Source organism: Ursus americanus, chromosome 2 (genome assembly GCF_024610735.1).
Source record: "Ursus americanus isolate L20-20 chromosome 2, mUrsAme1.1.p, whole genome shotgun sequence".
Classification (NCBI taxonomy): Eukaryota; Metazoa; Chordata; class Mammalia; order Carnivora; family Ursidae; genus Ursus; species Ursus americanus.
This window is the reverse complement of record NC_142128.1, coordinates 37635793-37661704: the sequence shown is the minus strand read 5'-3', so window position 1 is coordinate 37661704 and position 25912 is coordinate 37635793. Positions and strand designations below refer to the sequence as shown.

General features: G+C 50.9%; 3 protein-coding genes across 12 annotated transcripts in view; 2 read left to right on the top strand and 1 right to left on the bottom strand.

Moving 5' to 3' along the window:
- The window catches only part of NAA60 (N-alpha-acetyltransferase 60, NatF catalytic subunit), a 36504-nt gene extending 30382 nt beyond the window's left edge, over window positions 1-6122 (top strand). For all 4 annotated transcript variants that reach the window (XM_045783855.2, XM_045783856.2, XM_045783854.2 and 1 more), the window contains 4 exons: window positions 1944-2073; window positions 3427-3523; window positions 4534-4768; window positions 5823-6122. In XM_045783855.2, the coding sequence (XP_045639811.1) occupies window positions 1944-2073; window positions 3427-3523; window positions 4534-4768; window positions 5823-5979 (619 nt within the window). In that variant the 3' untranslated portion in view covers window positions 5980-6122. The remainder of the gene's footprint in view (window positions 1-1943; window positions 2074-3426; window positions 3524-4533; window positions 4769-5822) is intronic.
- A 5491-nt stretch (window positions 6123-11613) lies between these two features.
- Window positions 11614-13101, bottom strand: C2H16orf90 (chromosome 2 C16orf90 homolog). The gene is made up of 3 exons (XM_087871115.1): window positions 13041-13101; window positions 12189-12542; window positions 11614-11771 (listed from the first exon to the last, which is right to left on the bottom strand). Exons 1-3 carry the CDS (start codon window positions 13084-13086, stop codon window positions 11614-11616), a joined length of 558 nt encoding a protein of 185 aa, XP_087727241.1. The 5' UTR covers window positions 13087-13101.
- A 4558-nt stretch (window positions 13102-17659) lies between these two features.
- IFT38 (intraflagellar transport 38) overlaps window positions 17660-25912 on the top strand; it is a 30035-nt gene continuing 21782 nt past the window's right edge. For 4 of the 7 annotated variants that reach the window (XM_045783930.2, XM_045783933.2, XM_045783934.2 and 1 more), the window contains exons 1-4: window positions 18326-18481; window positions 21166-21277; window positions 22198-22282; window positions 23360-23539. In XM_045783930.2, the coding sequence (XP_045639886.1) occupies window positions 18460-18481; window positions 21166-21277; window positions 22198-22282; window positions 23360-23539 (399 nt within the window). In that variant the 5' untranslated portion in view covers window positions 18326-18459. Of the gene's footprint in view, window positions 18165-18325; window positions 18482-18575; window positions 18678-21034; window positions 21084-21165; window positions 21278-22197; window positions 22283-23359; window positions 23540-25912 lie in introns of those variants that run through there. The other 3 variants (XM_087871059.1, XM_045783931.2, XM_087871060.1) reach the window with 3 other exon arrangements.

The following is a 25912-nucleotide window of genomic DNA, read 5'->3' as shown; positions in this document are numbered from 1 at the left end:
TTTCAGTAGTTTGAGGCGGGCAGATTATCAGCGGCTACAGTTTTGTCTGTCTTGCTTCCGTAATAGGCACATACAGCTTTTGTAGTGGGGAAAATAGGTGCAGACTTATTTTACAAACTGGCAGTTACAAGATCAAGAAGTACTCGGGGTGTAACGTACACCATGCCGCCAAGAGTGAGCACTGCTGTAGAGGTTATATGTAGGAAGCTGTTCAGACAGTAAATCCTGAGTTCTCATCACAAGAATTTATTATTTAAAAAGAACACAAAAAAAAACCTTGTTAAAAATGAACTAGATCCTGCCAAGCATCGTATTTCCATGAGTCCTGGCCTGAGACTGGTGGTTTAACCTGTTGCAGGCAGGGAGGGAGGGGACGGGCGAGCCTCACGGCTCTGGTGGGATGTGAGTCGCCTCAGCCTCTTGGGGATGTGGGCCAGCAGCGGCTTTACGGGTCACAGAGGGGCCCTGCTTCCACCAGCAGTCCTGCCGCCGCTGCCAAGTAGCCCAGTATGTGCTCGGATCAGACCCCGCCGAGGGCGCCTGTGCCTGGTAGAGCCACACAGGGCTGTAGACTCTGCCTCTCCTCGCAGCTTCCTGCACCTGAGGCCTCAGGTTCCAAAGACAGAGTGAACTGCAGTCCTGTGGGCTCTGTGGTGGCAGCTTCATGTCCCGACTGCTGTGCCAGCCGAGCCCTCTGGTGTAGTGTGAGGAGAACTAGGGAGGGAGTGCGGGTGATGCTCAGGCCCTGAGCATCTGTGGGTGGTCAGTGGCCTCTGTGGAGCAGAGCCACGTAGGGGACCTGTCTGCCATGTCACTGAGAGGATATGGTGCCTCCCCCAGCTCAACAAAGGCATCTCAGGCTAACCTGTTAGGTCTACCTCAAGCTAAAAAAACAAATCCACACACCCCTAGGCCCCGAGTGCCCCTGCCCTCCTGACCATGTCTCCTGGCTGTGGCTGAGTCTGCCTTTTCGTTACCGTCCAGGGGCTTTGTACTTACCATTCTCTCCCTGCTCCCCTGGGGGGGGGGGTCTTGGCGAACAGCCCCTAGCCACCCTGGCTACACTCTGCCCTTGAAGGTTTGTCCCCATCCCTGCCCAGGGAGGTGCAGTGAACTCAAATGCCACTCAGCTGTGAACTTAGCTCTCCCCACACCCCAGTCTTCAAAAGGATTCACAGAATTCTTGGAAATCACCCAGATGTCTGTGGGCCATCAAGGGCCATCAGTCTTAACTCATCCAGCTGTCCCTTCACATCCTGCTCTCGTAGAGAGAATGTCCTCAGAGGTTTTTTTACTCTCATCTCTCATGTAACGATAGTAAAATCATTTTTCCCGGGGCGCCTGGGTAGCGCAGTCGTTAAAGCGTCTGCCTTCGGCTCAGGGCGTGATCCCGGCGTACCGGGATCAAGTCCCACATCAGGCTCCTCCACTATGAGCCTGCTTCTTCCTCTCCCACTCCCCCTGCTGTGTTCCCTCTCTCGCTGGCTGTCTCTCTGTCACATAAATAAATAAAATCTTAAAAAAAAAAAAATCATTTTTCCCATCAGAAATTCCCAGTCCCATCTAGGGGTGCCTGGGTGGCTCAGTCAGTTAAGTGTCCAACTCTTGGTTTCAGCTCAGGTCATGATCTCGGGGTCGTGAGATCAAGCCCTATGTTGGGCTCTGCACTCGCCCTAGAATCTGCTTGAGTTTCTCCCTCTCCTTCTGCCCCTCCCCCCTCTAAAATAAATAAATAAACCTTTAAAAAGGAAACACACATTTTTAAGAAATTCCCAGTCTCGTCTAGACAGATTACTGCTTTAAGAAAACCCTTTGGTGAGTCCGAGTGGTGGACAGACTCCTTATCAGCCATGGACCAGTGGGCAGAGTGTGGTTCCATTGTGTGAAGCCTGACATTAGCAGGGCTTGACCTCTGTGGGTTCACCTCAGTTTGTTCTCCTCAGGTACCCAGACTCATGGTATCGTGATATCACCTCCAACAAGAAGTTCTTTTCCCTCGCCGCAACCTACAGGGGCGCCATCGTGGGAATGATAGTAGCCGAAATAAAAAGTAGGACCAAGATACACAAGGAAGTAAGTACGTGTGGCGAGGAGTTGGTGGTCCTTGTCGCTGCACGGTCCTGCAAAGGCTTGTGACCAAATCACGCTGCTGCTCTCTTCTCTGGCCCTTTCTTCTAGGAGCCCAGACCGATTAGGGGACTCATATCCAGTTGGTTTCTTTCTGGGTATAGGTGATTCAGTGAGACATGCATTGAACAAGAGACCTAGCTGCAGGCTTCATAATGACTGTTATTTCAAAGTAGGGAGGAGTGTAAATGATACACTGAGAACCCCCAAAGTTGTCAGGGGCTCTGGGAAGATCAGTGGTTTGTAGAAACTGCTCATAGTGCTGTGGTTGGTTGAAGGACATGCTGGGTTGCAGGTAGAAGTTAGTGAAGATAGAGTTATAGTTTCTTTTCACCCAGTTTCACAGACCTCTCCGAGATCTATGTAGGAACTCCCAAGAGTCTGTGGGCCTCATGTCAGCAAGCTCTGCTCTGAGTGTAGAATAAGATGCGAGGTCATAGCCACAGACAACATTGTTCCACGTGGTTCTGGGTCAAGATTCTGCCTAGTAATTTTGGTCATCTTCACAACTGAGTAGTGTTTGTCACGTGGGTGTTTACTCCAAGGACAGGAAAAAACCCACTGACAGCTAGCAGCTGGTTCTGACTGTTCAGCTTCAGGTTATTTCTTTGAAATAACAAGGAGGACATCTCCCTTTGAAAGACCAGACCCACTCAAGTACACCCCATTTTGCCCGTAATTAGATTCTGGCGAAGGTAGTTTCCTTTCAGAGTGACTTTCTGTCCCAGCTTCCTCCTGAGCTTTTTTCTTCCACTTCGTCCGCACCATGGTCAGATTCAGGAGCCTCCCAGGCTGGAATTCCATCTCCAGAACCAGGAGGCAGGCGAGGGGTGGCGCGGCACGGCGCTCTGCCTGACGTGGGCAGCACAGGGCGGTGGAGGGGCTGCTTGGGCCCCCACTCCCGTGACTCAGAGACCGCTTGGGGGCAGCGTAGGATCCTTGAAGCAAACCTTTTCAAACTTCATCTCGTCCTGAGTGTCCAGTACGTGTCCCATGGCACAGTCGCTTCCCCGTTACCGCTCTGCCTTCACCCCTTGTCAGGTCACCACACATCTAAAGAGGAGCGACATTCTGTGTGTCCTTAGTTTAGCTGTTTGTGCCACAAGGACCTGCACCCTGTTGTTTCCGTGTGGGTGTGCGTGTGTGAGGGGATGACTCTCCATTATCCTTTGCTCTGTCCACTCCCACCTCAGCCCCCCCACCCACGTGTCATAGTTGAGTCAGTGGGTAAGATGTGCCCTGTGTAGGTACCAGGTGCTTCAGCCATTAACTGGCCTTTATGTCTGACTTTTTCTTCAGGATGGAGATATTCTAGCCTCCAGTTTCTCTGTTGACACGCAGGTTGCGTACATTCTAAGTCTGGGAGTAGTGAAGGAGTTCAGGAAGCACGGCATAGGTAAGGGGCACCGAGCTCGTGGGGTTTGGCAGATGTGCTCCAGCCACCATGTCCAGTCATTTCCCACGTGCTGATGACCAGCCCATAAATGTCCCTCATCCCCCTGTCCTGCGGGGATGTTCAGCCTCCCACCCCTCCCAGAGGTCTCCCTGCCCCACCTCCACTCCGTTGGCCTTCAACCTGTGCCCTTTGCACCTTTCGTCAGGTCTCTGGGCAATGTCCTTGTTCCCAAATCTGACTTGATCAGATTCATAACGCTCCCAGATGTCCTCGTCAGGGAATGGGCACCTCTTACCACACCTGCCACCACACACATGGCTTATATTTGGTCACAAGATGTTCTTGATTAAGAGTAGAAAACATAATTGAAAAACGGTCCCAGGGACGACTGGGTGGCTCAGTCGGGTAAGTGTCTGCCTTTGGCTCAGGTCATGATCCCAGGGATCAAGTCCCACCTTGGGCTACTTGCTCAGCGAGGGGCCTGCTTCTCCCTCTGCTTACCTTCCCCCCTGCTTGTGCTCTCTCTCTCTCTCTGACAAATAAATAAATGAAATTTTAAAAAAGAAAAAGAAAAATAGTCCCAGCTGCCATTTATCACATGTTTGTTGCATGCAGGGAGCTGTGCCCAGGCCTTTCTCCAAATTCCCCCCCACTCCGCCGCACAGGCAGCAGTCTTCCTGTGTGACCCAGGCCTGTCTGTTCTACCTTTTCCCGGGCTCACATTTGCTCTTTCTGCTGTGTGAAAGGTTAGTGAGTCTCCACCACAGGCCCAGCCCCTGCGAGGGAACTACCTGGTCCCCATCTGTGGTTCCAGACGCCCGATGGTGTGCAGCAGATGAGCTCCACCTGGCCGTGGGATTTTTAGGGGCTTTGACAGGGCGGTTATGGGAGTTCCATCTTTGATACAATGGCAGGGAGATCTGTAGGGATCTCTGGCAAGGTCACGTCCCTGTCTGCTTCATGCTCCCTGCCTGCCCTGCTGTGTGTGACTGTCACCCCTTCTCCTGCAGGTTCTCTTTTACTTGAGAGTTTAAAGGATCACATATCAACCACTGCCCAGGACCACTGCAAAGCCATCTACCTGCACGTCCTCACCACCAACAACACAGCAATAAACTTCTACGAAAACAGAGACTTTAAGCAACATCACTATCTTCCCTATTACTACTCCATCCGAGGGGTCCTCAAAGATGGCTTCACCTATGTTCTCTACATCAACGGCGGCCACCCTCCCTGGACAATCCTATATCCTTTACTTCTGAGGGGTGAGGGATGAGGCTTCCCAACCACAAGGGTGACTCGCAGGGGCAGGGCCCATGCGCCAGATGGAGCCACGTTGCCTTCACATGATTCACGAGGCCAAGCTCACTGGACACGTTTTTCCTGACCAGATGGTGTTGTGGGTAGATGTGGTTGTACTCAGTGTTCCTCAGACTTCAGCTGGCATGAGGTGTGAGTTTTAACCCTCTTGGCCAATGATCCACCCATCCAGCAAATACTGATTGAGACCCTCCTGTTCTAGGTGCACAGGAGAGACAACTGCGAACCAAACAGATGGGTCCCCTGCCCTCAGAGGGTCTTGTGCCGGCTGGGGAGAAGACACACAAGGGGAGCAAAAAGAATTGCTGGCTGTTTGGAGCGCTTGGGTTCAGACCTCCCTTCCCTGAGGACTGTGTGCCCAGAGCTGTGTCCCTCCCCTGCTCCCTCCTCTTTAACCCTCTCTGGGCTGGGACAGGAAGAAGGGAGGCCAGGAGACTTCCTGATAGAGGGTGTGGCCCCTGACACTCTGTGAGAAAGAGCGAGCAGGGAGTGAACTGAGTGAGGCTAGGATTTAGCCACATCACAGGGGAGTAAACAGGAGGGAGAAGTGTGCCCCAAAACCCTACAGGCCTTCCAGTCCCTGTGAAGATGGGACCCCCTCCTTGTCACGGGGACAAGGCCCTGCCGTCCTAATGACTGAGTAAGGGAGGGAACTGGGAACACTTGCTCTTCCAGCAGACCTGTCACCCTGGCCCCCAGCCCCTGTCCATCAGCTTTGGTCCAGGTGTCCATGTGCCTGAGGCCTCACCCAGAAGTTCCTCTTGCACCGTGTGCCGTTATTTTGCAAAGTGGACGCCCCTCCGGCTAACGAGGCTTCTCGGCACTCCACAGAGGCTTAGCAGGCTTTGGGTCTCCTTCAGAAATGGTGTGGCATCTGCACGCAGTCCTGCAGATGACCGTGTGGGCCCCTGCTGACAGTGCCATCCAGGGGTGCGTGGGCAGGCGAGGCAAGTCGGAGTCTTCCTTAACGGAGCCCCACGGACTACATTCAGCAGTTGGGCTCCGCACTAGCAAACCTGAGCCCCTGCTCCATCCCGCACAGGATCTACCGCCAGGCCCACAGCCTGCTCTGCAGCTTCCTGCCGTGGTCCGGCATTGCCACCAAGGGTGGCATTGAGTATAGTCGGACCATGTGACGCCAGCTTGGCAGCTGCCGTCAGGCCCCACCCTTCAGCACCCCGCAGTACCCGCCTTCCTGGCCATCTGACTTCTGTCATCTGCAAAGGAGCTGGTGGCCCCTTGCTGGGCCCATCGGCCTGCCCCACCTGCAGGCCCGGTGCTACGCGGGCTCGGAGCAGAGCGTCGCGGGGCACACCTGGTCTCTGACAGGTATGCTGGGGCAGGTGGTGTGGGGAAGAGGGGAGCAGAGCCCAATGGGATGATGGTACCAGGAAAAGAAGACTGTGGCACATTCAGCCATGAAAACAGAAGGGCCTGAATGGGCACTTGCTGTGCAGGGGTGTTGGGAAGTAGTGCCAAGAGCTGAGGTAGCCTGACTGACTTTCAGAAGCTTTAGGAAGGAAAACAGAGTCCTTGAGCCCTTGGCCACGCTTCTGTCTTTTCACTTCCTGAACTACATTTTAAAAAAGGATGCATTCACATGGTTCAGAAATTGAGAAGGTACCAAAAGATCAACCCCCAACCATTCAGCTGCCCTCCTGAGAGGCTTCTGGTGCTTCTGTGTCGTGGCCGAGCTCCCAGGTCCGCTCTGACAGCAGCAGCTTGGGACACGTGCCTGGTAGACTAGAGCTTTGCTCAGATGCAGCCACTTACGAGTGCCATGAGTGCCACAGGGAGCTGATCTCTCAGACCTCCGAGCCGCAGGGGGTCATGGGGACTGCAAGGCCCACCCCCTAGTGCACGAACACAGCCCAGAGCAGTTTAGTGGTGGGGGTAACTCACGCAGCCATACTCCATGACCACCTGGGCTGGAATCCCTCCATCTGTGCTTTGATTTCTGTGGGGACTGGGAGGGACTCTGGGCCTGGAGGGCTTGTGCTCCAGGCTAGGTTGTGCAGGCTAGCGCAGGACATCTCCCTGGGGGCCTTCACCCCTGCTCCCCTCTTCTTTCCCGCAGGCTCTTCCAGCCCTCCTTCCTTTTCTGGTAACCTCCGGAAACCGCCGCCTTGGCCTGCGCCCTGGTCCCTGCCTCCATGAGCGTGTGCACCAGCCCCACTGGCCGGCAGGGGTGTGGCGGCATTCACTGTGGTCTGTTTCTTCCTCTGCCCCCTTCCCCTGACTGCCCGTTCCTTCTAGCTCTTTCCTCCAAACCCGGAATGAACTTTTGCTGGAAGGGAGGAACCCAAGTGTTATGAACAGACCTGACACTAAAGACAGAGGAGCCTCAGAACAACGGGGGTGGGGGGGGGTTAAAGGGAATGCCAGATCCTTGTCCAAAACCAGCCCACAGAAGCCTGGGGTGTGGGGAGCAGCCCCTGCCTCTCTGTGAGGGGCTGTCACATGGTGGGCAGACCCCGGAGGCTTTTCACCCAAGCACAAAGCTCTGGGGCCTAGACCGTGACATGGGCAGTCAAGTCCTCCAGTGGCCTCCTGCTGAGGGCTTCATGCTGTCCTGGAGAGCACGAAACTGCCCATCAGATGGCAGATGTTGGCTCAGCTGAGCTGCCCTCTGGAGCTGGACTGAGAACAGGTGCCAGTGAGGTTCCCGGGGGCCCCCTCCCCAGCCGCCCAAGTCCATGAGCTACAGCTCCAAGATGCAGACAGGAGGAAGCTGAGAGTGCTCTTGATCGAGTGGGGCCTGGCTTTTGGGGCGGGGAGAGGGGAGCTGTCGCGTGCCTTGCAGCCACTCAATCCCCAAAGGCAGAGACAGGAGAGGCTGTCAGTGCCAGGGAGTGTGCGTGCGAGCATCACCGTGCAAACATCACTCGCTTCTGGCGTCACCCTCACCCCCATTCCCCAAAGCTGCTTGCTGCCCGCCCTGCCCTCCGGAGTAGAGGGGGTTGGCAGAGTCATGCCCAGTGTTGCTGCAGTGTCTCGGAGCCATGGCCATGGTGTGCCAGCCTGAGAGCAGGAGGAGAAGGGGGAGCAACCGGGCAGGGGCCCGGAGTGACTGCCATGCTTCCCTCCCTCAGAACTGCACAGCCTGGGGCTGCCTCCACCCTCGGGGTGGGAGAAAGGTGTTCTTGAGAGGAGGGCGAGCTGGCCCTGAGAAGCACTTTTCCTCCTTCGACCACCTCCTGACTGGTGGTGCCTCTCGGGGAGAGGTCCGTTTCTTGCTGACCTGTCCCCACTCTGCACTGACCTTGGCATCATGCTGAGGCCCAGCTTGGTGTTCTATCTCATCTGAATCAACGGTGATTGTGTGATTTTTATTTCTGCCCCAAGGGGTAAGGAAGAGTCTTCTGGAAGGTTTTGCTTGGACATTCATAATCGAGCTCAGAGGCCTCGCCCTGCCCCTCTCTCCCTGCCCCCAATCACTGCAGTGTCCAGCCCCGTGTTGAACAGATTGTAGTGTTTTGTCCCATTACAAATAAACAGACTTTAATTGGTCACATCTTGTCTTTCCAGTGCCAGCCCGCCACACTTTGGGCCCCACCCCTGTGGACTTAGCCCCCAAGGCTGAGGGCAGCTCAGGAACTGCTTGTCTGCCGTCAAGTTCCAAGGATGGCTTCCAGTGAAAGGGCCAATTGTTTTGTGTAATTTGCCAAAGAATGCGGTCATGGGGAAGAGGTTCTAGAGCTGAGCAGCACAAGCAGGTTCTGAGATGGGAGGTCCTCAGCAGCTGCCTGCTGCTCAGGGTCTCTTGGCAGCTCTTGGCCTTAGCTGAGGCCTGGTTCTGTCAGGAGGCACTGTCCTGGCTTAGAGAAGGTTCCATAGAGGACTCAACACAGTTGTCAGGTGGGGGCTCTGGACCGCAGCATGGGAGCCCAAGGCAGGGCGTCAGTGTGTCCCAGCCCATGGCTGGGCCAAGCCCGGGACCAGGTGCTTCCACCAACCTGTCCTTGGAGCTTCTGGCCACTCTGGGGGAAGGGGGTCATGTTTGTCACTCCATTGGGCAGATGAGGAAAACTGGTTCAGGCACTGTGAGTTACCCCACAGCTGTTCAGCATGTGAATGGTGGCCAGAGAACCCAGCCCAGGTCTGGACCCCTCCAAAGTCCGTGTGTGCCGCTCTCCAAGGGTCGGACATCATCCAGACAGCCCTCCCTGGGGGACAGGGCCTGAGGCACCTGCAGAGCTGGGTGTGTGGGAGCCCTGGGGGTGGGGGTGGGGGTGATACTCCCACAGGGAGCACCGAGCAGCATCCCTGGTGCTGGCAAGTGACACTCAGGTTACTTAGGCTGGAACATCTGTTTTCACTGTGCCGATGGGTCAGCTTCAGGAGTAAGTAGCTGACTCCCTGGGGCCCTTGCCCAGTTGTGTGGCTGAGTATCAGCTTGCGTCTGGGAGGATGGGGGTTCTGGTTGAGCCTTGCCCCGAACACAGCTGTGCCTTCCTGGGCTGGCCTCCCCACAGCGGGCCTCAAGGACACAGTGTCGCAAGGGCTGAAACTGACCCCTGGTGGCCTGGTGCAGTACCCTCCGGCTATTGAGAGGGTGTGGTTGGGGGGTGCCCCAGGGTGGTCAGTGCACATTTGCACGAGTGTCTGCTTGTCTGGGATGTTCCTTCACATCAGCTCCCAGTCCCCAGGACGCTAGGACTGCGGCTTCACTCTCAGCCTCTTCTGAGTGTTTTTCAAGAAAGTCTTGGAAGGTTGAGGGGGAAACTGTTTAGAGGTCAGCCTAGAGAGTTTTCTTTGGATCCAGCCTGTCTGCTGCAGCAAATGTCTCTCCCAGGGAAGAGCTGGGACTGAGGGATCCACTCCAAGAGGGCCCAGAGCTTGGCTGTGGCTGCGCCTGTGGTTCCCTCCATGTGGCCTCCCCTGGACTGGCTTGGTTTCCCATGATGTGGGTCTGGCCTCCCCCAGCGCACACACTGGAAGCTGCCAGGCGTCCTTCAGGCCAGAAGTGACACCATGTCACTTCCCCCACATCTTATGGTCAAGCAAGACCCTGAGCCAGTCCCAATTCAAGGTAGGGGGAGGAGAACTACACGAGCCAGAATACTGGGACGCATGCATTGGAGGCCACCACAGTGGCTGCTGACCACAGCCTCGGTATCCTGAGATCTGGACTCTGGAGTAGTCTGTGCTCCCCTCTGAGCCTCACAGCCTCATCCAAAAGTAAGGGGACTGGGCCTTGAACTGTGTACAAGGACCACATACTGTGGCTTCTGGCAAGGTCTCAGTTCTGTCCGGTGGTTGGGACAGCCTCTGCAACTTCTGTCTTCGTTCTGCCTGGCCTTGGCCTTCTGGGGCAGTACGTATTGTGGTAGAGGGAGGAGACACCCTTTTTGTCGCCCCCCCCCCCCAGTGGCTTGTCTGTTGGACCCGCTGAGTGGCTATGTCCCTACTCCAGTCCCAGCTGGAGCAGTCAACACATGCTCTCATCAGTCCTCCTCCTAAGGCTGCTCTCTGGCTGCTGCAACTCAGGCTCCCACCACCCAAGGACACAGCCACACTTGTAACAACCTGAAAACCACCCAGGGATCAAAGTTTCCAGAATCTGCTGTCCCAGGGACCTACAAAATGTCCAATTGTGAGACCAGGGTACAAGGGCAGGGAGGGGGCCTGAGGGATTATTCTCCTCCATCTGGAAGGAACCCAGCTGTCCAGAGTGTCCTTAACATCATCACATGTGATCTGCCAGGAGCCCCTCGTGGGGCCAGCTTAGCCTTAGCCTGACCTGGGCTGCCAGGACTGGAAGTCAGCCACACAGTGAGGGGCATTGAGACAAACCCAGGTCATCCCATCCTGTCCCCCCTGGGCTGAGGTCTAGTGATGTAGAGCAGGGGGTTTCAACCAGTGATTCTGCCACCCCTTCCCCCAGGAGACATTGGACTCTGGAGACACTTGGTTGTCACACTAGGAGATACCTTACAGTGCACAGGACGGCAGCCACAACAAAGATCCATCCCCAAATGTCAACACAGTCCAGGTTGAGACACCTTGGTACAGAGGAGTCCAAGCTGAGGGTGCCCGGAGTCCAGGCTAGCTGGGAGAAGGGCTGTGCCCATGCTGCTTGGAGGGACAGGGCAGCAGGGGTCCCCACGGGGCAGTGAACTCAACCAAGGACTGAGTGAGTGGTGGCATGGGGTTTAGGCCAACATTTCTGCCCAGGATGAGTTTGTCCTCTGCTGCCTTGGCCAGAATGCCATGCCTTGCATTTAGGTCTGTTGAGACATTGTCCATCCAGGACGACTTCCAGGAGTCTGACCCAGAGGAGGATGTTTGCTCCTCAGCCAACACTGGGAGTGCCTTGGATCCTCCCTGGCATCAACCTGGAACTTTGCTCTCAACACAGATGGCAGGTGCTCAGAGAGGCTCTTTCTCTGCATTGACTTCACCACAGAGAGACCCAGGGACAAGAAGGTACGGGCCTTGGCTTTTATTGAAATTAGACCTGCGGGCTCCCCGGGCTCTTGGAGCCTAAATCTCCACTCAGTCTGGCCTACTAGGTACAAGTGGCTGACCTGAGCTGGAACAGGCTGCAAGGGCTTCTATTTTTTTTTTCCGTTCTTCCCACAGGACTTCCTCCTTCCTCCCCGCCTTGAGTCTTCCTGAGGCTGGCCCAAGCTCTGGTGCTGGGCAGCTGCTGGGGTGTGTCATTGTGGGGTGACTGCTGGTAGGGGCTGAGCCCTTCCTGTCTGGACCTGCCTCCTCCTGAGCCATCCTTTTCCCTCCTGGGACAGCCAGTCTTGGCACTCAGATCCCTATGGTCTCTCCAGAGCCCCAGAGCGGGTTCTCTTGCACAAAGGACATGTGGACTCCTCTGAGGCCCCCCAGGACCTCTTGGGCCTGAGCCCCAAGCCTTTGGAGGGACTAGGCTGGGAGGGGACACCCTTGGCTGGGTCCACGCTGGAACTGGAAGCTGAGGAAAGTAGGGGGAGACAAGTCACTCAAAGGGACCCAAGTGGAGGCTTCCAGGCCGTCCTATGAACCCCCCCCAACCCCCAGAACCTGGCATTCTTCAAAATACGAAGGGAGGGACAGTTCTGAAAGCCCATGAGGGAGGGAGGGAGGAAGAAGGAAACAGATGGTTCAAGCTGGAAGGACCCTTGTCTATTGACCCCCTCATTTTATAAATGGCCACACTGAAGATGGGGAACAGCAGAGGTGATGGTGGGGAGCTGTCCAAGGTCCCTCATTGAATGCAGAGGTGGGACAGGAACCCCCGAACCTTGGGAGTGAAGAAGGGCACATCTCGGTCCATCTGAGTCCCCAGCCAACCCTTCCCTGAGTCGTTCCCTCCTATCCCCAGCCCTGCCTCACCTGGACAGGTGCTCACCTGTATTTCCGAGGCTGTCCCTGGGCACTGGAGCTTCTGGAAGGTGTGAGTAGTGGCTGTTACCTGGGCCCAGAGTCCCCTGTGGCAGGTCTAGGGGCCAGGCCATGCCCTCAGGCCGTGGGAGGCAGCCCCTGGCCATGAGCCGGCCCAACCAGTGGCTCTCACACTGGCCCGCAGCCTGCATGTGGCCCGGCAGGTAGAGAGCCAGGCCCCGGAGGTGGCGCAGCCGGAAGTTCTTGGGCTTGCTTCCCTGGACACTGGGGCACTGCTGCTGCTGAGCCCCCAGCCCCCCCTCATAGATGTTGGGTGGTGTGTCGGGGTGGCTGGGATGTCCTCGGGCCCAGCTCACTGCATCTGCAGAGGGGAGAGCAGGAGGGTGGTGGCTGGCAGGCCGCAGCAGCCAAGAAGGGAGAGCACAGTCATATGCTCTAAGACTAGCTCGTGTGATGGGCTCCACTCGTGGCTTGCTGATGAGCCTCGGCCTACCTTTCCATCAAATGGGCTCAGTCCCCTGCCTCCCACCAACCCCCACCCAACATACTACTCCTCTTCCCTTTCCCAACCAACAGGAAGGTCTGAGAAGCCTGAGACGTGACACAAAGATCTCTTTCAGGATTTCAAGCCCTTTCTACCACTCCTTTTTGCCCCCTACCCTAGAAAGAGCATTCCGGTGTCAGTACAGAAATTGCACAGTGGGTCCGGGATCACACAGTCCAGGGTCACACAGCCTAGACCGGTGGCCATTCCCCTCTCCCAAGCATGCATGTCCCTGAGACCACTCTGGTGGCTTTGGGCCCAGGTCAGGATAGGAGGGCATCTCTCCTCCTGCCACTCCTCCCTGCAGCCCGGCACCTTCTCTTATGCGCAGCTCAGAGAACGCACAGACCAAGGCTTCCATGGAGGGCCAGTGTGGTGGGGGAGGAGCGGCTGGGCCTCCTGTGCAGCAGGGCTCTGCTCTCCCCCCGCCTGGGTCTGCAGGTCTCCCATGGCAACCAGCTCTGTGATGTCAAACGGAAGACTCCCAGCCTTCCTGGACCCCCAAGTTTGGGAGAGGATGATATCTAGGGCTGGGGCAGGGTGGGTGGAGAGCAAGGGAAGGGGGTGGAACACTAGGGGAGGTCCCTGATCCTCTGGCTTGGGACAGGCCACATGAAACAGACTCAGCTCTTGCAGGTTGGAAAGTCACTCCCTGGGTGAACTCTTGAGGTCTCAGTTGGCTCCTCCATGGGTGGGAAATGAGGCTTTAGGAACAGACTTGGTGAGATCTGAGCCAGTGCTTTGAACCTGCTGAGAAGGTGGTTCTGGGTCGCTGAGCAAGTCACTTAAAAAATTGCACTGTCCATTGCCTTATAAGTAGATGATGGAGTATCATGTGGGTCATACCAAGTATAAGGATGTGGAAGAACTGGAGCTCTTGTGTACTGCTGAGGAGAATGTAAAGTGGTACCACTGCTTTGGGAGAGTTTCTTCAAAAGTTAAACTTTCACCTCTCCTCATTCATAGATGACAGGCTCTCATATAGGGAAAACATTAATTCACATGTAAAAACAAAACCTATTGGAGCTGATAAAAACCAGTAAAGATAAAAAGGTTCAGCTCATTAATTAATAGGATATAAGATCAACACACAAAAACTAATTGTATTTTTATGTACTAGCAAAGAATAAAACAGGAATAAATTTAAGGAGGTACAAGACAACACTGGAAACTACAAACTGCTAGAAAAAAGGAAAGACTTACAGAAATGAAAAGAATACTGCCCCCCAAATCTTTTGGATTGGAGGCTTAACATTGTTAAGACAGCAACATTCCCCAAAATGATCTATAAATTCAGTGCAATCCATATCAGAATCCCAATAGCCTTTTAGACAGAAACAGGAAAGCTGATCTTAACATTCATGTGGAATTACAAGCCAAATAACCAAATAATCTTACAAAAGAAAAGGTTTGAAGACTCCTTTTCCCTGATTGCAAAACTTACTATAATGCGACAATAACCAAAACAGTGTGGAATGGTATAAGGCTAGACATCTCAAACAATGTAATAGAAAAGAGAGTCCAAAAATAAAGTCATGCATCTATGATCAATTGATTTCAACAAGGCTACCAAGACCATTTAATGTGGTAAAAATAGTTGCTTCAACAAGTGGTGCTGGGATAACTGGATAGCTACATATGAAAGAATGAAGTTGGACCCCTACCTCACACCATTTACAAACATTAACTCAAAATACAACAAAGACCTAAATGTAGGAGCTAAAACTATTTAAAGAAAACGTAGGGGTAAATCTTCATGACCCCGGGTTTGGCGGTGGTTTCTTAGATATGGTAACAGAAGCACAAGCAACAAAAGAAAAAATAGATAAATTGGACCGCATCAAAATTGAAAATTTGTGTGCTACAAAAGACACTATCAAGAAATGAAAAGACAGCCTACAGAATGGGAGAAAATATTTGTAAATTACATATCTGATAAGTACAGTGTCCAGAATATGTAAAGGACACCTATAAACTCAACGAAATGGCAACCCAATTTAAAAATTAATGAAAAACTAGAAGACATTTCACCAAAAAAGATATACAAATGGTTAACAAGTACATGAAAAGATGTTCAACATCATTAGTCACTAGGGAAATACAAATTTAAACCACAGTGAGATACTACTTCACTCCACAAGGATGGCTATTAAAAAAAAAGGAAAATGATAAGTATTAATGAAAATGTGGAGAAATTGGAACTCTTGGACATTACTGGTGGGGATATAAAATGGTGCAGCCACTGTGGAAAACAGTCTGGCAGTTCTCAACTAATTAAACACAGAACATATGACACAGTAATTTCACTCTCATGTACACACCACAAAGAATTGAGAACAGTTTTTTTTTTTTTAAAGATTTTATTTGGGGGAGAGCACAAGCAGGGGGAGCAGCAGAGGGAGAGGGAGAAGCAGACTCCCCACTGAGCAGAGCCCAACATGGGCCCTGATCCCAGGACTCTGGGATCATGACCCGAGCTGAAGGAAGACGCCCACTGACTGAGCCACCCACGTGCCCCAGTATGATTCCATTTATATAAAACTCTAGAAATATGCAAATCTACAGTGACAGAAAGCAGAGCAATGTTCCCCTGGAGTAGGAGGAGTGGGGCACAAAAAAACCAGGGGTGATAGATTTGTTCTGTCTTGATTCCCAAACTATATCACAGTATAGGATCAGAGGACTGCTACCCTTTAGGGACATGTTGAGAGTTTGCCCCAACTTAAAGCAGAACTGGTGGGCTTCCCATGGCCTATTGTGTGCACACAAGTCTGGAGTTAACCAACACCTGGCCCACAGCAGCCCTGAACTGGGCATCACATCCAGCACAGAGCATTGGTTGGGGGCGGGGTGGTGGTGGCAGGAAACAGACTACATGGCCTTTCCTCAAAGACCTTTCACCGAAGTGAGGCAACTTCATTCATTCATTCGGCCATCAGGTATTCCATACATTCTGGGACCTACGGAATGCCAAATACTATTATGGACGTGGGGAGGGTATCTGCTTTCAGGAGCTTGCTTGTTCAGACCAGAGACAAAAGAAGAAAAGCAAACGAGCTGTTTCCAGATCACACTGGGAAGAAAATAAAACAGGGTAACATGACAGGGAGGGGCTGGGAAGCATCTTCTTTGGTGTGGGCAGTCCAGAGGCTTCTTCACAAAGATCTGAAGAAGCTGGGAAGAGCACTCCCGCCCAGGGAACCGCGTGTGCAAAGGCCTGAGGCAGGAGGATGGTGGGTGTGTTTAAGGGAAAGCAAGCCGGAGCAGATGGAAGAAAGGGAGTAAAAGAAGACACAGCTAAGTGGTTTGAGTCTGATTTGAGCTGCAATGGGAAGCCATTGAATAGTTTTTGCTTTTTTAAGGGTTTTTTTTTTTTGTTTTGTTTTTAGTCATGCTTATTGAGATACAATTTCAGATACGGTAAAATTGAGGGGTTTTTTAATGCCTAGTTCTATAAATTTTGGCAAACACCTGCTGTCATGTAGTTAGCACCACGATCAAGTTATAGAACAACTCCATCACCCCCCCCAAAAAAATTCTTTTGCACCTAACTCCTCCTGGCAACCACTGATGTTTTTTGTCTTTATATTCTCATCTTTTCCAGATTGTCATATAAATGGAATCATACAGTACGTAGCCTTTTGAGTCTGGCTTCTTCCACTTAGCATAACGCTTTGGCCTTCCGCCATCGTTCTGTATATCAGTAGTTTGTTTCTTTTTTTATTGCTGAGTGGTAACCCATTATGTGGATATACCACAATTTTCTTATCCATTCATAAACCGAGAGCCACTTGAATGGTTTCAAGTTTTGGGAGATGATAAAGCTGCTATTTGTGTACAGGTTTTTGTGTGAAACTCAGTTTTTGTTTCTCTTGGGCAAACACTTGGGAGTGGGATTGCTGAGCCATATGTAAAATGTCTATTTATTTTTATAAAAAATTACCAGTTTTCCAAAGTGGCTGCACTGTTTTACATTCTCACCAATGATGTGAGAATGTAAAGTTCCTCCACATCTTTTCAAACCCTTGGCACTGTCAGGGTTTTTGTTGTTGTTTGTTGCTTTAACCATTCCGATAACTGCCTAGTGATACCTCATGTGTTTAATATGCATTTCCCTAATGACGAATAATCTTGAGCATCTTTTCATTTGCTAATTACTTGCCATATGTCTTCTTTTGTGCAGTATCTTTTATTTTTTTTGTCTACTTTCTAATTGGATTGTTTTATTGAGTTTTGAGAGTTCATTATGTACTCTGAATACAAGTCTTCCTATCACATATGTTTTGTGAATATTTTCTTCTAGGCTGTGGGCTATCTTTTCATTTTCTTAAAAATGTCTTGAGCAGTTTTAAATTTTGTTGAAGTCCAATTTATTTAAAAAAATTTTTTATTAAGATTTTATTTGAGAGAGAGTAAAAGATTGCAAGAGTGGGGAGGAGAGGAAGAAGCAGACTCCCCGCTGAGTAAGGAGCACGACGTGAGGCTCCACCCCACGACCCCGGGATCATGACCTGAGCCAAAAGCTGAAGGCAGACGCAGAACCAACTGAACCACCCAGGCGCCCTAAAAAACTTTTTTTTTTTTTTTTAAAGGATCATACCTCTGGTGTATTTAGGAAATCTTGCTTAACATAGTCACAGAACATTTCTAAGCTTTCTTCTAGAAAACTTAGTTTTTTTAAGTTTTACATTTAGGAAAGGGCGGAGGTTCATTTATTTGCATATGGATTTCCAACTGTCCCAAAACCATTTGTTGAAAGACTATTCTTTCTCCACTGAAGAGCACTGCCACCCTTGTCACACTGACCAGGTGCGTGTGGCTCCAGTTCAGGACTCTGTGGTCCAAGCGTTTGTGTGCGTGTCTCTTCGCCAGGGGAGGGCGGAAGGCGGCCAGCGGGTGGCAGTCCCTCCTCTGGGCCCGTCCTTCCGGGTCGCCACACTTCATTCCCCCCCACGCCCTTCTCGGTCGCCAGCCTCTCACCGTGGCTACGGGACAGGGAGGACTCCTAGGCGAGCGCCCAGCTGAGCAGGCCACGTCTCGCGCGCAGCTCTCCCCCCGCAGCCACTCTCTCCTTCCAAGGGCTCACGACCACGTCCCCGCCCCAAGACCTCGGTTGCCAAGATAGCTGCGGGCGACCGAAGACTCGGGCCGATTTCTGGCCTGTCGTGCAGCCCGAGAGAGCTGCGCATGCGCGGTCGCCGCCGGTCAGCCTGGGTCTTCGCTTCCCAGGTCCCCGGCTTCCCCTCTTCATGCCTTTGCCGTTTCTTGGGAGCCTAAGTCGCCGGCGAAGCCAGCGAGTTTACCCACGCCAGGGAGAAACGTGCTAGGCACAGGACCCAGGAGGGAGACCCGGCTTCGTGACATTATCGTACATTTTAGGGAGCTGAGGAAGAAACGAGAAGCAGTATGTAGAGCGCCTACCACAGCGTCAGGCACATAGTAGGTGCTCAGAATGTGTCCGCCAGTGCCAGACGTATGTTTGCAAAGTGTGTGAAGAGGACCCAGATGCCGTGACGCTCGCAGCCCCTCGGCATGGTCAGGCTCCTTTGGCGTACCCCTGACACCCCAGGCTGCTCGCTCCTGCGCGTGCGCACGCGCGCGACCGGGCCGCTTCGCCTCCCGTGCTGTTTGGCCCCCGCCGCGCGCCGTCTAGGGCTCCGTGCGTTGCCATAGAGCCCGTCTGCGCTGAGGGGCGAGCTGCCCAGACGCCGGGCTGCAGGGGATCGAGAGCACCATGTCTTTCCGCGACCTCCGCAGTAAGGGGGCCCTGCCCGCTGTCTCCTGCGGGTCCACAGCCCGAGTCCCCCCGCTTGGGCCCTTGCGGCTCCGGGGCGTCCCTGGCCGCTGCCGCCCCCCAGGCTGAGCGCCCCCGCCCGTTGTCAGCCCTGCGACCTGGCGGGAGGTGCTGTGTGTGCCCCTGGCCACGTGTGGTTAGGCGGCTGAAGAGCCGAGGTGTTAATTTTGTCTAATTTTAGGTGATCTGTATGGCCACATGGGGCTGCTTGCTACCGTGTTGTTAAACGCTGAGACCGCTTTCGAGTTGGGTTAGTGTAAGATCTCAGAGAAACGAACAAAACCGAGGAGCGACTGCTGCAGGATAATTGCGGGTGGCTTTTTTTTTGAGTTTTTACGGTCCGCCAGGGAGTTCCTCTTGTATGGGTGTGCGTCGTTTCATTGACTCCTCTGAACTACTGTGTGTTCTGTGTTTAGAGAGCAGGAACCGGGCAGGGAGGCCAGGGAACTCCGTCCAAGGACCCAGGCAGTGAGAGCTGGCGCTGGGGTTTGAATTCGGTTTATCTGACTTCCAAAGCCTGCGTCCTCCCTAAAGGGATTGTCGAGGAGAAGGGAAACCAAGTGCCTTTGCTAGGAGAGTGGGGACGTGGAATGGAGATAAACGAATTAGTTACTACTACTGTGGGGGCACCTGTTAACACACCAGGCGTTTTACATTCAATATCTGATTTTCGTCATTTGTACTGTGAGGCGGGCAGTGTGATCCCTGCATGAAATACTTGGAGGCACAGAGAGGTCAAGTAACTTGCGTTAGGTCACGCAGCTAGAACTGGGTGGAAAGCATGGTTGGAGCCGTGGCTCTGTGAGTCAAAAATCCTTTGCTTATTATGAGCTTCATTTTGCACATCTGAAGCTGATTGGCTAACCAGCACCTCCTGCATAGATGTAGCAGGTGATTGCCAATTTGGTGTGATCCCAGCGTGTCTTTACTGCCAGTTTTCTAACGAATTGCAGGACGTTTCACCATTAACGATTACTCCTTTCAATTAGGAATCGTCTTTTTCTACCATGTAAATCTAGGGAAAGAGGCATCACATTTTATTGACACACCTAGTAGCACCATAGTGTGAATTATGCCCTCTGGGATTTGAAGGTTCTTGGTGACTCTGTGTTGTAGAGAAAATTCTCTCCTCCTCAGGGCCCAGGCCAGTGTTCTGCTAGGGGACACTAAATGCAGTTGTGCTGGAAGGAAGGTGTAAGAAAGGGATTTCTGAACGTTTTGACCTTAAATGAATGCCATACATTTGTGCAGTTTATGGTAAGAATCGTAGTCAAATTGTCCCCATTTTGCAGAATTAACAGAACTTGACTACTACTTAATGGGAAGAAGTATTTAGGCAATGCCTGGCTGTGTGGTGGGAAGTCTGCCGCTTTATTGACCATCAGTTTATTCACATTTACCAAAAAACAGTGACAGGGCCCTCTGTGCCCCTGCTCCTTTCTTTGCTCGTACTTTCTGTTGCCTGGTGAGATACAACCTAATCTCCAGTGCCCAGGTAGCTTTTCTGTGAATGTTGTTGAGATGTTTTAAACCTTCAGGAAGAGCAAGGACAGGCATTATATATAGCCAGAAGCGCACTGAACGTAGATCTTGGCATGTTGTGGAAATGCAAAACGTGTTTCTTGTGTTCATTTTCCCATTTTTCTTAAAGCTTAGTGACCACAACCTCCGGTTTCAGCAAGTATTAGTATTATTGTTTCTTGTTCTGGTTTATAAGAAAATCTAAATATTGCTGTATGGTTCATCTGGTCTCTTTAAGATTTCTTTAAATACAATGCAATTAACATTTAAAATTTGTTATTAAGGTCCTATATGCTCACTAAAAAAGATAAGATGGGGTGCCTGGGTGGCTCAGTTGGTTAAGTGTCGGCCTTCTGCTCAGGTCATGATCCCAGGGTCCTGTTCAACCGGGAGCCTGCTTCTCCCTCTGCCCCTCCCCCTGCTTGTGCTTTCTCGATCTCTATCAAATAAATAAAATCTAAAAAAAAGATTAAAAAAGAAAACTCCAGAATAACTCAGGTGAACTTCGCCCTACCACCATCACCCCTAAACATAACCATCGTTAACACTGAACATGTATTTTTTTTAAGATTGATTTATTTGAGAGAGACAGAGAGCACGCGCCCGTGCTTGTGAGGGGGCCTGGGCGGAGAGAGAGGCAGAGAAGCAGACTCCCTGCTGAGTGTGGAGCCCATGCAGGGCTTGATCCTGTGACCCTGAGATCCCTGAACCAAGATCAAGAGCCAGAATCTCAACCGACTGAGCCACCCAGGAGTTCCAAAGTATTTTTTCTTTATAACATTTTATAAAACCAGGTATTTCTCATTTTGAGTGGTAAAGAGAAAGATATCCAAGAGGGAAATGCCATACCAAAGAGAAAAATTCTATTCACAGCCAATCCCTAAACCCAATTGTAATCTACATCTTCCCCCTTTTCCTCCCATTGAACTTAAATGTTTTTCAGGAAGGAGATTATGTATTGTAACGTTCATCTCCTTTTTACTTTCCCTCTTAGAGACTTGATCAATAATCCCTAAAACTGTCAATACGTTGGGAATAAAAAGGTAAAGCAAGGAAAGTATCTAAGTAAATAAGTAGTTGCTCTTTGATGGGGAACTGACTGAACTGTATTTTACCTTTGGACAGATTTTACAGAGATGATGAGAGCCTTGGGATACCCTCGCCATATCTCTATGGAAAATTTCCGCACACCGAATTTTGGACTTGTGTCTGAAGTGCTGCTTTGGCTTGTGAAACGGTTAGAAATGTACTTTATTAAGGTCTAAGAATGAATGCTATATTTTATTCAATAGGCACCTATTGAAACTGGATACTGTGGTGAAGCAAAAGGAAGAGTTCAATAAATTTTGAGTTTGACAGACTCATTTGTAACCTTTTCAAAATCAGTTGAGTATAGAGAGTGCTGTGGGAGAAGGGAATATACCAGACAATGGTAAAAGGAGATATCTCAGTTAGAAGCTGACACTGGGCACTGGTCCAAACTCCTCTTCACGCTCTCACTTTTGTCAGGGAGTGACCAGGATCTCTTCATACACTGTAATGACTATACTGAAGTAGAAATCATTTAGATTCAGATTTCATTTTCTGTGAAAAATTAATATGATTCAGGGTTGGCGAACTTTTCTAAGGAGATCCTAAATATTTTAGGTGTTGCAGGCTACATAAGATCTTTGTTGCATATTGTTCCATGTGTTTTGTTTGTGATAATCCTTTAAAAATGTAAAAACCCTTCTTAGCATGCAGGCTGTACAGGAAGAGACCAAGGGCTGCAGTCTGCTGACCCCTGGTGGGTCATCAGTAACTCGAAGAACTCCAGTAACTCTGCTGCTTCTCAGGCTAACCCTGGGTCAAGGTTAGCCGTGGGTCAAGGGCTGTCAGCCAGAGTGATAGTTCTAATTATTTTAGTTAAGCTTTGAGGTCTGAGATAATTTTGTAAACTGAGCCCCAAATTTGATTTTTGAAATCACTTAAATTTGTTCTTAGGTGAGGATTTACACCCTTGGGTGCATTTTATGCTGCTTTTTTAGTCTCTCTTAATCTTCTTACCTTAGCCAGGGACTCAGAGAGCTTTCTGTTAGAACCTCTCAGTTGCCTACTTTCTCTTTTGTGGACTTTGAATTTATTAACTTGTCTTCTCTTTCTCTCTCTCTCTGAAAGATACGAACCTCAGACCGACATCCCTTCTGATGTTGAGACTGAACAAGACCGCGTTTTCTTCATTAAGGCCATTGCCCAGTTCCTGGTTAGTTGACAGTTATTTGCTGGAGTTGGAATATTAAGTACATGACAGATGAGTCCCAGCTGGGGCTGCTTTCACGTTTCTAAGCCCATCCAGTCACCAGCTTCCTGTGGAGGCATTTCGCCAGCACAGGTTTTTGGGGTTTTGTTTCTAATTCATTGTTTGTTAAGAATTCTAGGGGCGCCTGGGTGGTGCAGTCGTTAAGCGTCTGCCTTCGGCTCAGGGCGTGATCCTGGCATTACGGGATCGAGCCCCACATCAGGCTCCTCTGCTATGAGCCTGCTTCTTCCTCTCCCACTCCCCCTGCTTGTGTTCCCTCTCTCGCTGGCTGTCTCTGTCAACTAAATAAATAAAATCTTTAAAAAAAAAAAAAAAAGAATTCTATTTAGTTAGTTTAGATTAGGTAATACACATCATGTTTCAAAATTTTTTCTTAATTGTGAAACGGTATAGAGTAAAATGACTTTTTATTCTGTCTGCCATTGACCCAGTTCATCCCCAGTTTCATCCTCCAGAGTTTCTTTCCACATAGACGAGCAAACACAATATACATGCTCTTCCCTTCCTTTTACACAAATGGCAGTGTACGGTATACCACTGCTTAGAATCTGGCTTTCTTCACTCAATGGTACATTTTGGAGAACTTTCCAAATACATATCCAGTTTCCTCATTCTGTCTTATACCTGAGTAGTATTGCTTTCATGAATATACCATGATTTATGTAATTTATGTAACATAGGTGTTTAGATTGTTTGTGACTTTTGCTCTTTGGAATTGTGCTGTAGTGAATAACCTGTACATATCATTTTGTGACAATATCCCTAGGATAAGTTCTTAGGAGTGGAATTGCTGTGTCAAAGATGGGTGGATATGTAATTTTATTGTCATTTACCAAATAGCTCTCCGTCAAGATTGTATCAGTTTACACACCCACTTGCAATGCTTGAGTCACTTGGAAGTTTGACTCAGTACAATCAGGTTATTAAAGAGAGATTTTTCAAATTTACCTACATGGGATTCGATTTAGATTTTACATGGAAAGGGCCTTACACTATTTTTTTTTTTCTGTCTGAAAATAGGCCACCAAGGCACATATAAAACTGAATACCAAGAAGCTTTATCAGGCAGATGGGTATGCGGTGAAAGAGCTTTTGAAGATCACCTCTGTCCTTTATAACGCCATGAAGACCAAAGGGATGGAGGACTCTAAGATAGGAGAGGAGGACGTCAACAAATTCAAGTTTGATCTTGGCTCAAAGGTAAGGGCAATGAAAGGCTCCCAGTGTGGGATAGTGTATTTATTTCTTAAACTCTGAAATGGAACATGTCACATACTCAAGTCATCGCTTCTTTCCTTACTCCTTGACTGAGAGCAGTTTGTCGGTTCTATGCTCACCAGCATTTGGATACAAACAGAAGTCACAATAAATTAATCCAGCTACTTACTGAAAGCCCGCTATATGCCAGGCACAGTTTGGATGCTGGGGATACAGGCATCCCCAGCTGGGGAACAGCAAGACAGAAATCCTCTGTTAGGCTCAGTGGGGGAGTCAGACTAAACCACAAAGCAGAAGGAATGGCAGGTCAGAGGTGATCAGTGTGTGGGGCATGGTAAAGCAGGGCTGGGGCAGGTGTCTTTAGCAGTGAGATGGGATGGGTGACTCCTTCAGCAGAGATCCGAAGGAGGGAAGGAGCAAGCCATGCAGCGGAGGGGGGAAGGTATCCTCTGATAAAAGTATGCTTGTGTGTTTGAGGAAATGGGGGGGGCATTCGAGGAGAGTGTGAGAGCTCGGAGGGGGGCGGTGATGAACCCTGCCCTGTGGTGCCTGCACAGCCACTGTAGAGAGATTGACTCTGAGGTGGAAGATCATTCCTTTTTGAGCAGAGAAGTACATGATTCGAAACTTCATATTAAAAGGATACTTCTGGCTGCTGGGTTGAGATAAGACTGATGGGGGGTGAGGGTGCAAGCTGACCTGTTAGAAAGCAAGAGATGACAGTGACTTTGCACAGAGCTGTTGGTGATGTCAGGTGCTCAGCTGAGATGGGAGAGAGCCGAGTTGCCAGGTATCAGAGGACTTGATGAAAGCAGCCAGCCAAAAATGAAAGTTAAGTCTTTAATCACTTACTATGATGGTTTGGTCAGAGGGCTAAAAGCAGAGGAAGCGTCACCCCTCCCTCCTGCCATGCTGTTCCTTTTTCTCCCAGGAGATGGCACACCCGTTAAGGGGTTGTCTCCTGAGAGAGCTCTGAACAAAAGGCTCTGGCAGTTTTATGCACCCTGAGGTGGGGGAGGACTAGGTGTGGAAGAGTGTCCTCAGGTTTTCTCCCCAGCTCCCCCGCAAGGAGGCCGAGGCAGAGGCTCTAAGAGGACTTCAGCCCGCCATGAAGAGACCTGGGAGTGAAGGCCCCAGGGCTAGGAATGCACATAATGAAACACGAGGGGGTCAGAGGCTCTGAGTCCTTGACTGCCACTCCTTCAGAGCCTGCAGTGTCCTGCTGTGCCTCAGCCGGTGTGAGCCTGGGCACAGGTCCCCCCATCAGGCCAGCCAGGGAAAACCTTTGTGATCACCTGTGGTCCAGCTGGAGAAATCACACCTAGGTTTTTAACCAGGAGCCAGACGACTCAGTGGAAAGAAGTGGCCAAGGGTTAGAACCTAATTTGAACACATACTTTGTGGAGTTGGGTGTTGGTTGAGAGAAAACAGACCATGCAAGGAAGATCCTGCAGCCACACTGTCTTCTAGAACTTTCTGTGATGACGAATGTGTTCTCTGTGCCATACTGTAGTAGCCACTAGCTACCTGAATAACCGGATTCCAAATTTTATTTAAATTTAAATAATTTAATGTTGAAAAGTCCATGTGTGGCAAGTCCACACTGTTTTAGCCATCATAGCTCTGAAGTTTTTGGTCTGAGCACCTGCACAGGTGAAGTTGCCTTTACTGAAGTAGAGGGGAGTGTGGGGAGCAGGCCTGGTGGGAAAGGCAGGGAGTTTGGGTTGGAACACGTTCAGTACGACATGTCCAGCCTCAGGTCATAGAAAGCATTACAGCCACAAGCTTAGGATGGAGTGTGAGTAGAGAAGAGTTCAGGGGACTGAACTCTGATGGCCTCCAGGGCTGGGAAGCCGGGGAGATGGTGAGCCTCCTGCAAAGGAAATGGGACGTTTGCTGCTATGAGGTGGTTTGGGGCGGGGGAGCTGGAGCTGGAGGGAGTGGAACCCTGGAGGACTAAGGAAAGGGGAAGAAAGTCAGCAGCTGTGAATGCAGAGGGAGACCTGCTGCTGGTGGTTTGGAATGAAAGAGAGGTGGGAATTGGAGAGAGGAAGAGTGAACAGAGCAAGGAAATGTTTGGGTTCTCTGGAAAAGTTACCATATGCAAGGAAGTGGGGGTGACCTGCGAATCCTAAGAAAGCAGCTTGTGCTCAGGGCTAGAGGCTGGCCTCTTCGCAGCATAGCTGCCACCCTCGCGGGAGCGGGCACTACCATGGGGCTGTGTGCAGGTTAACTCAAGGGAGCCTCAGCAGCCCTGCGCCGTGCCGTCCAGGGGTGGAGAGCCAGGGGGCAGCAGGGTTCTGCAGTAGCAAATGTGTCTCTCAGGTGCCCCTCTGGTCGCCCTGCTACTGTCAG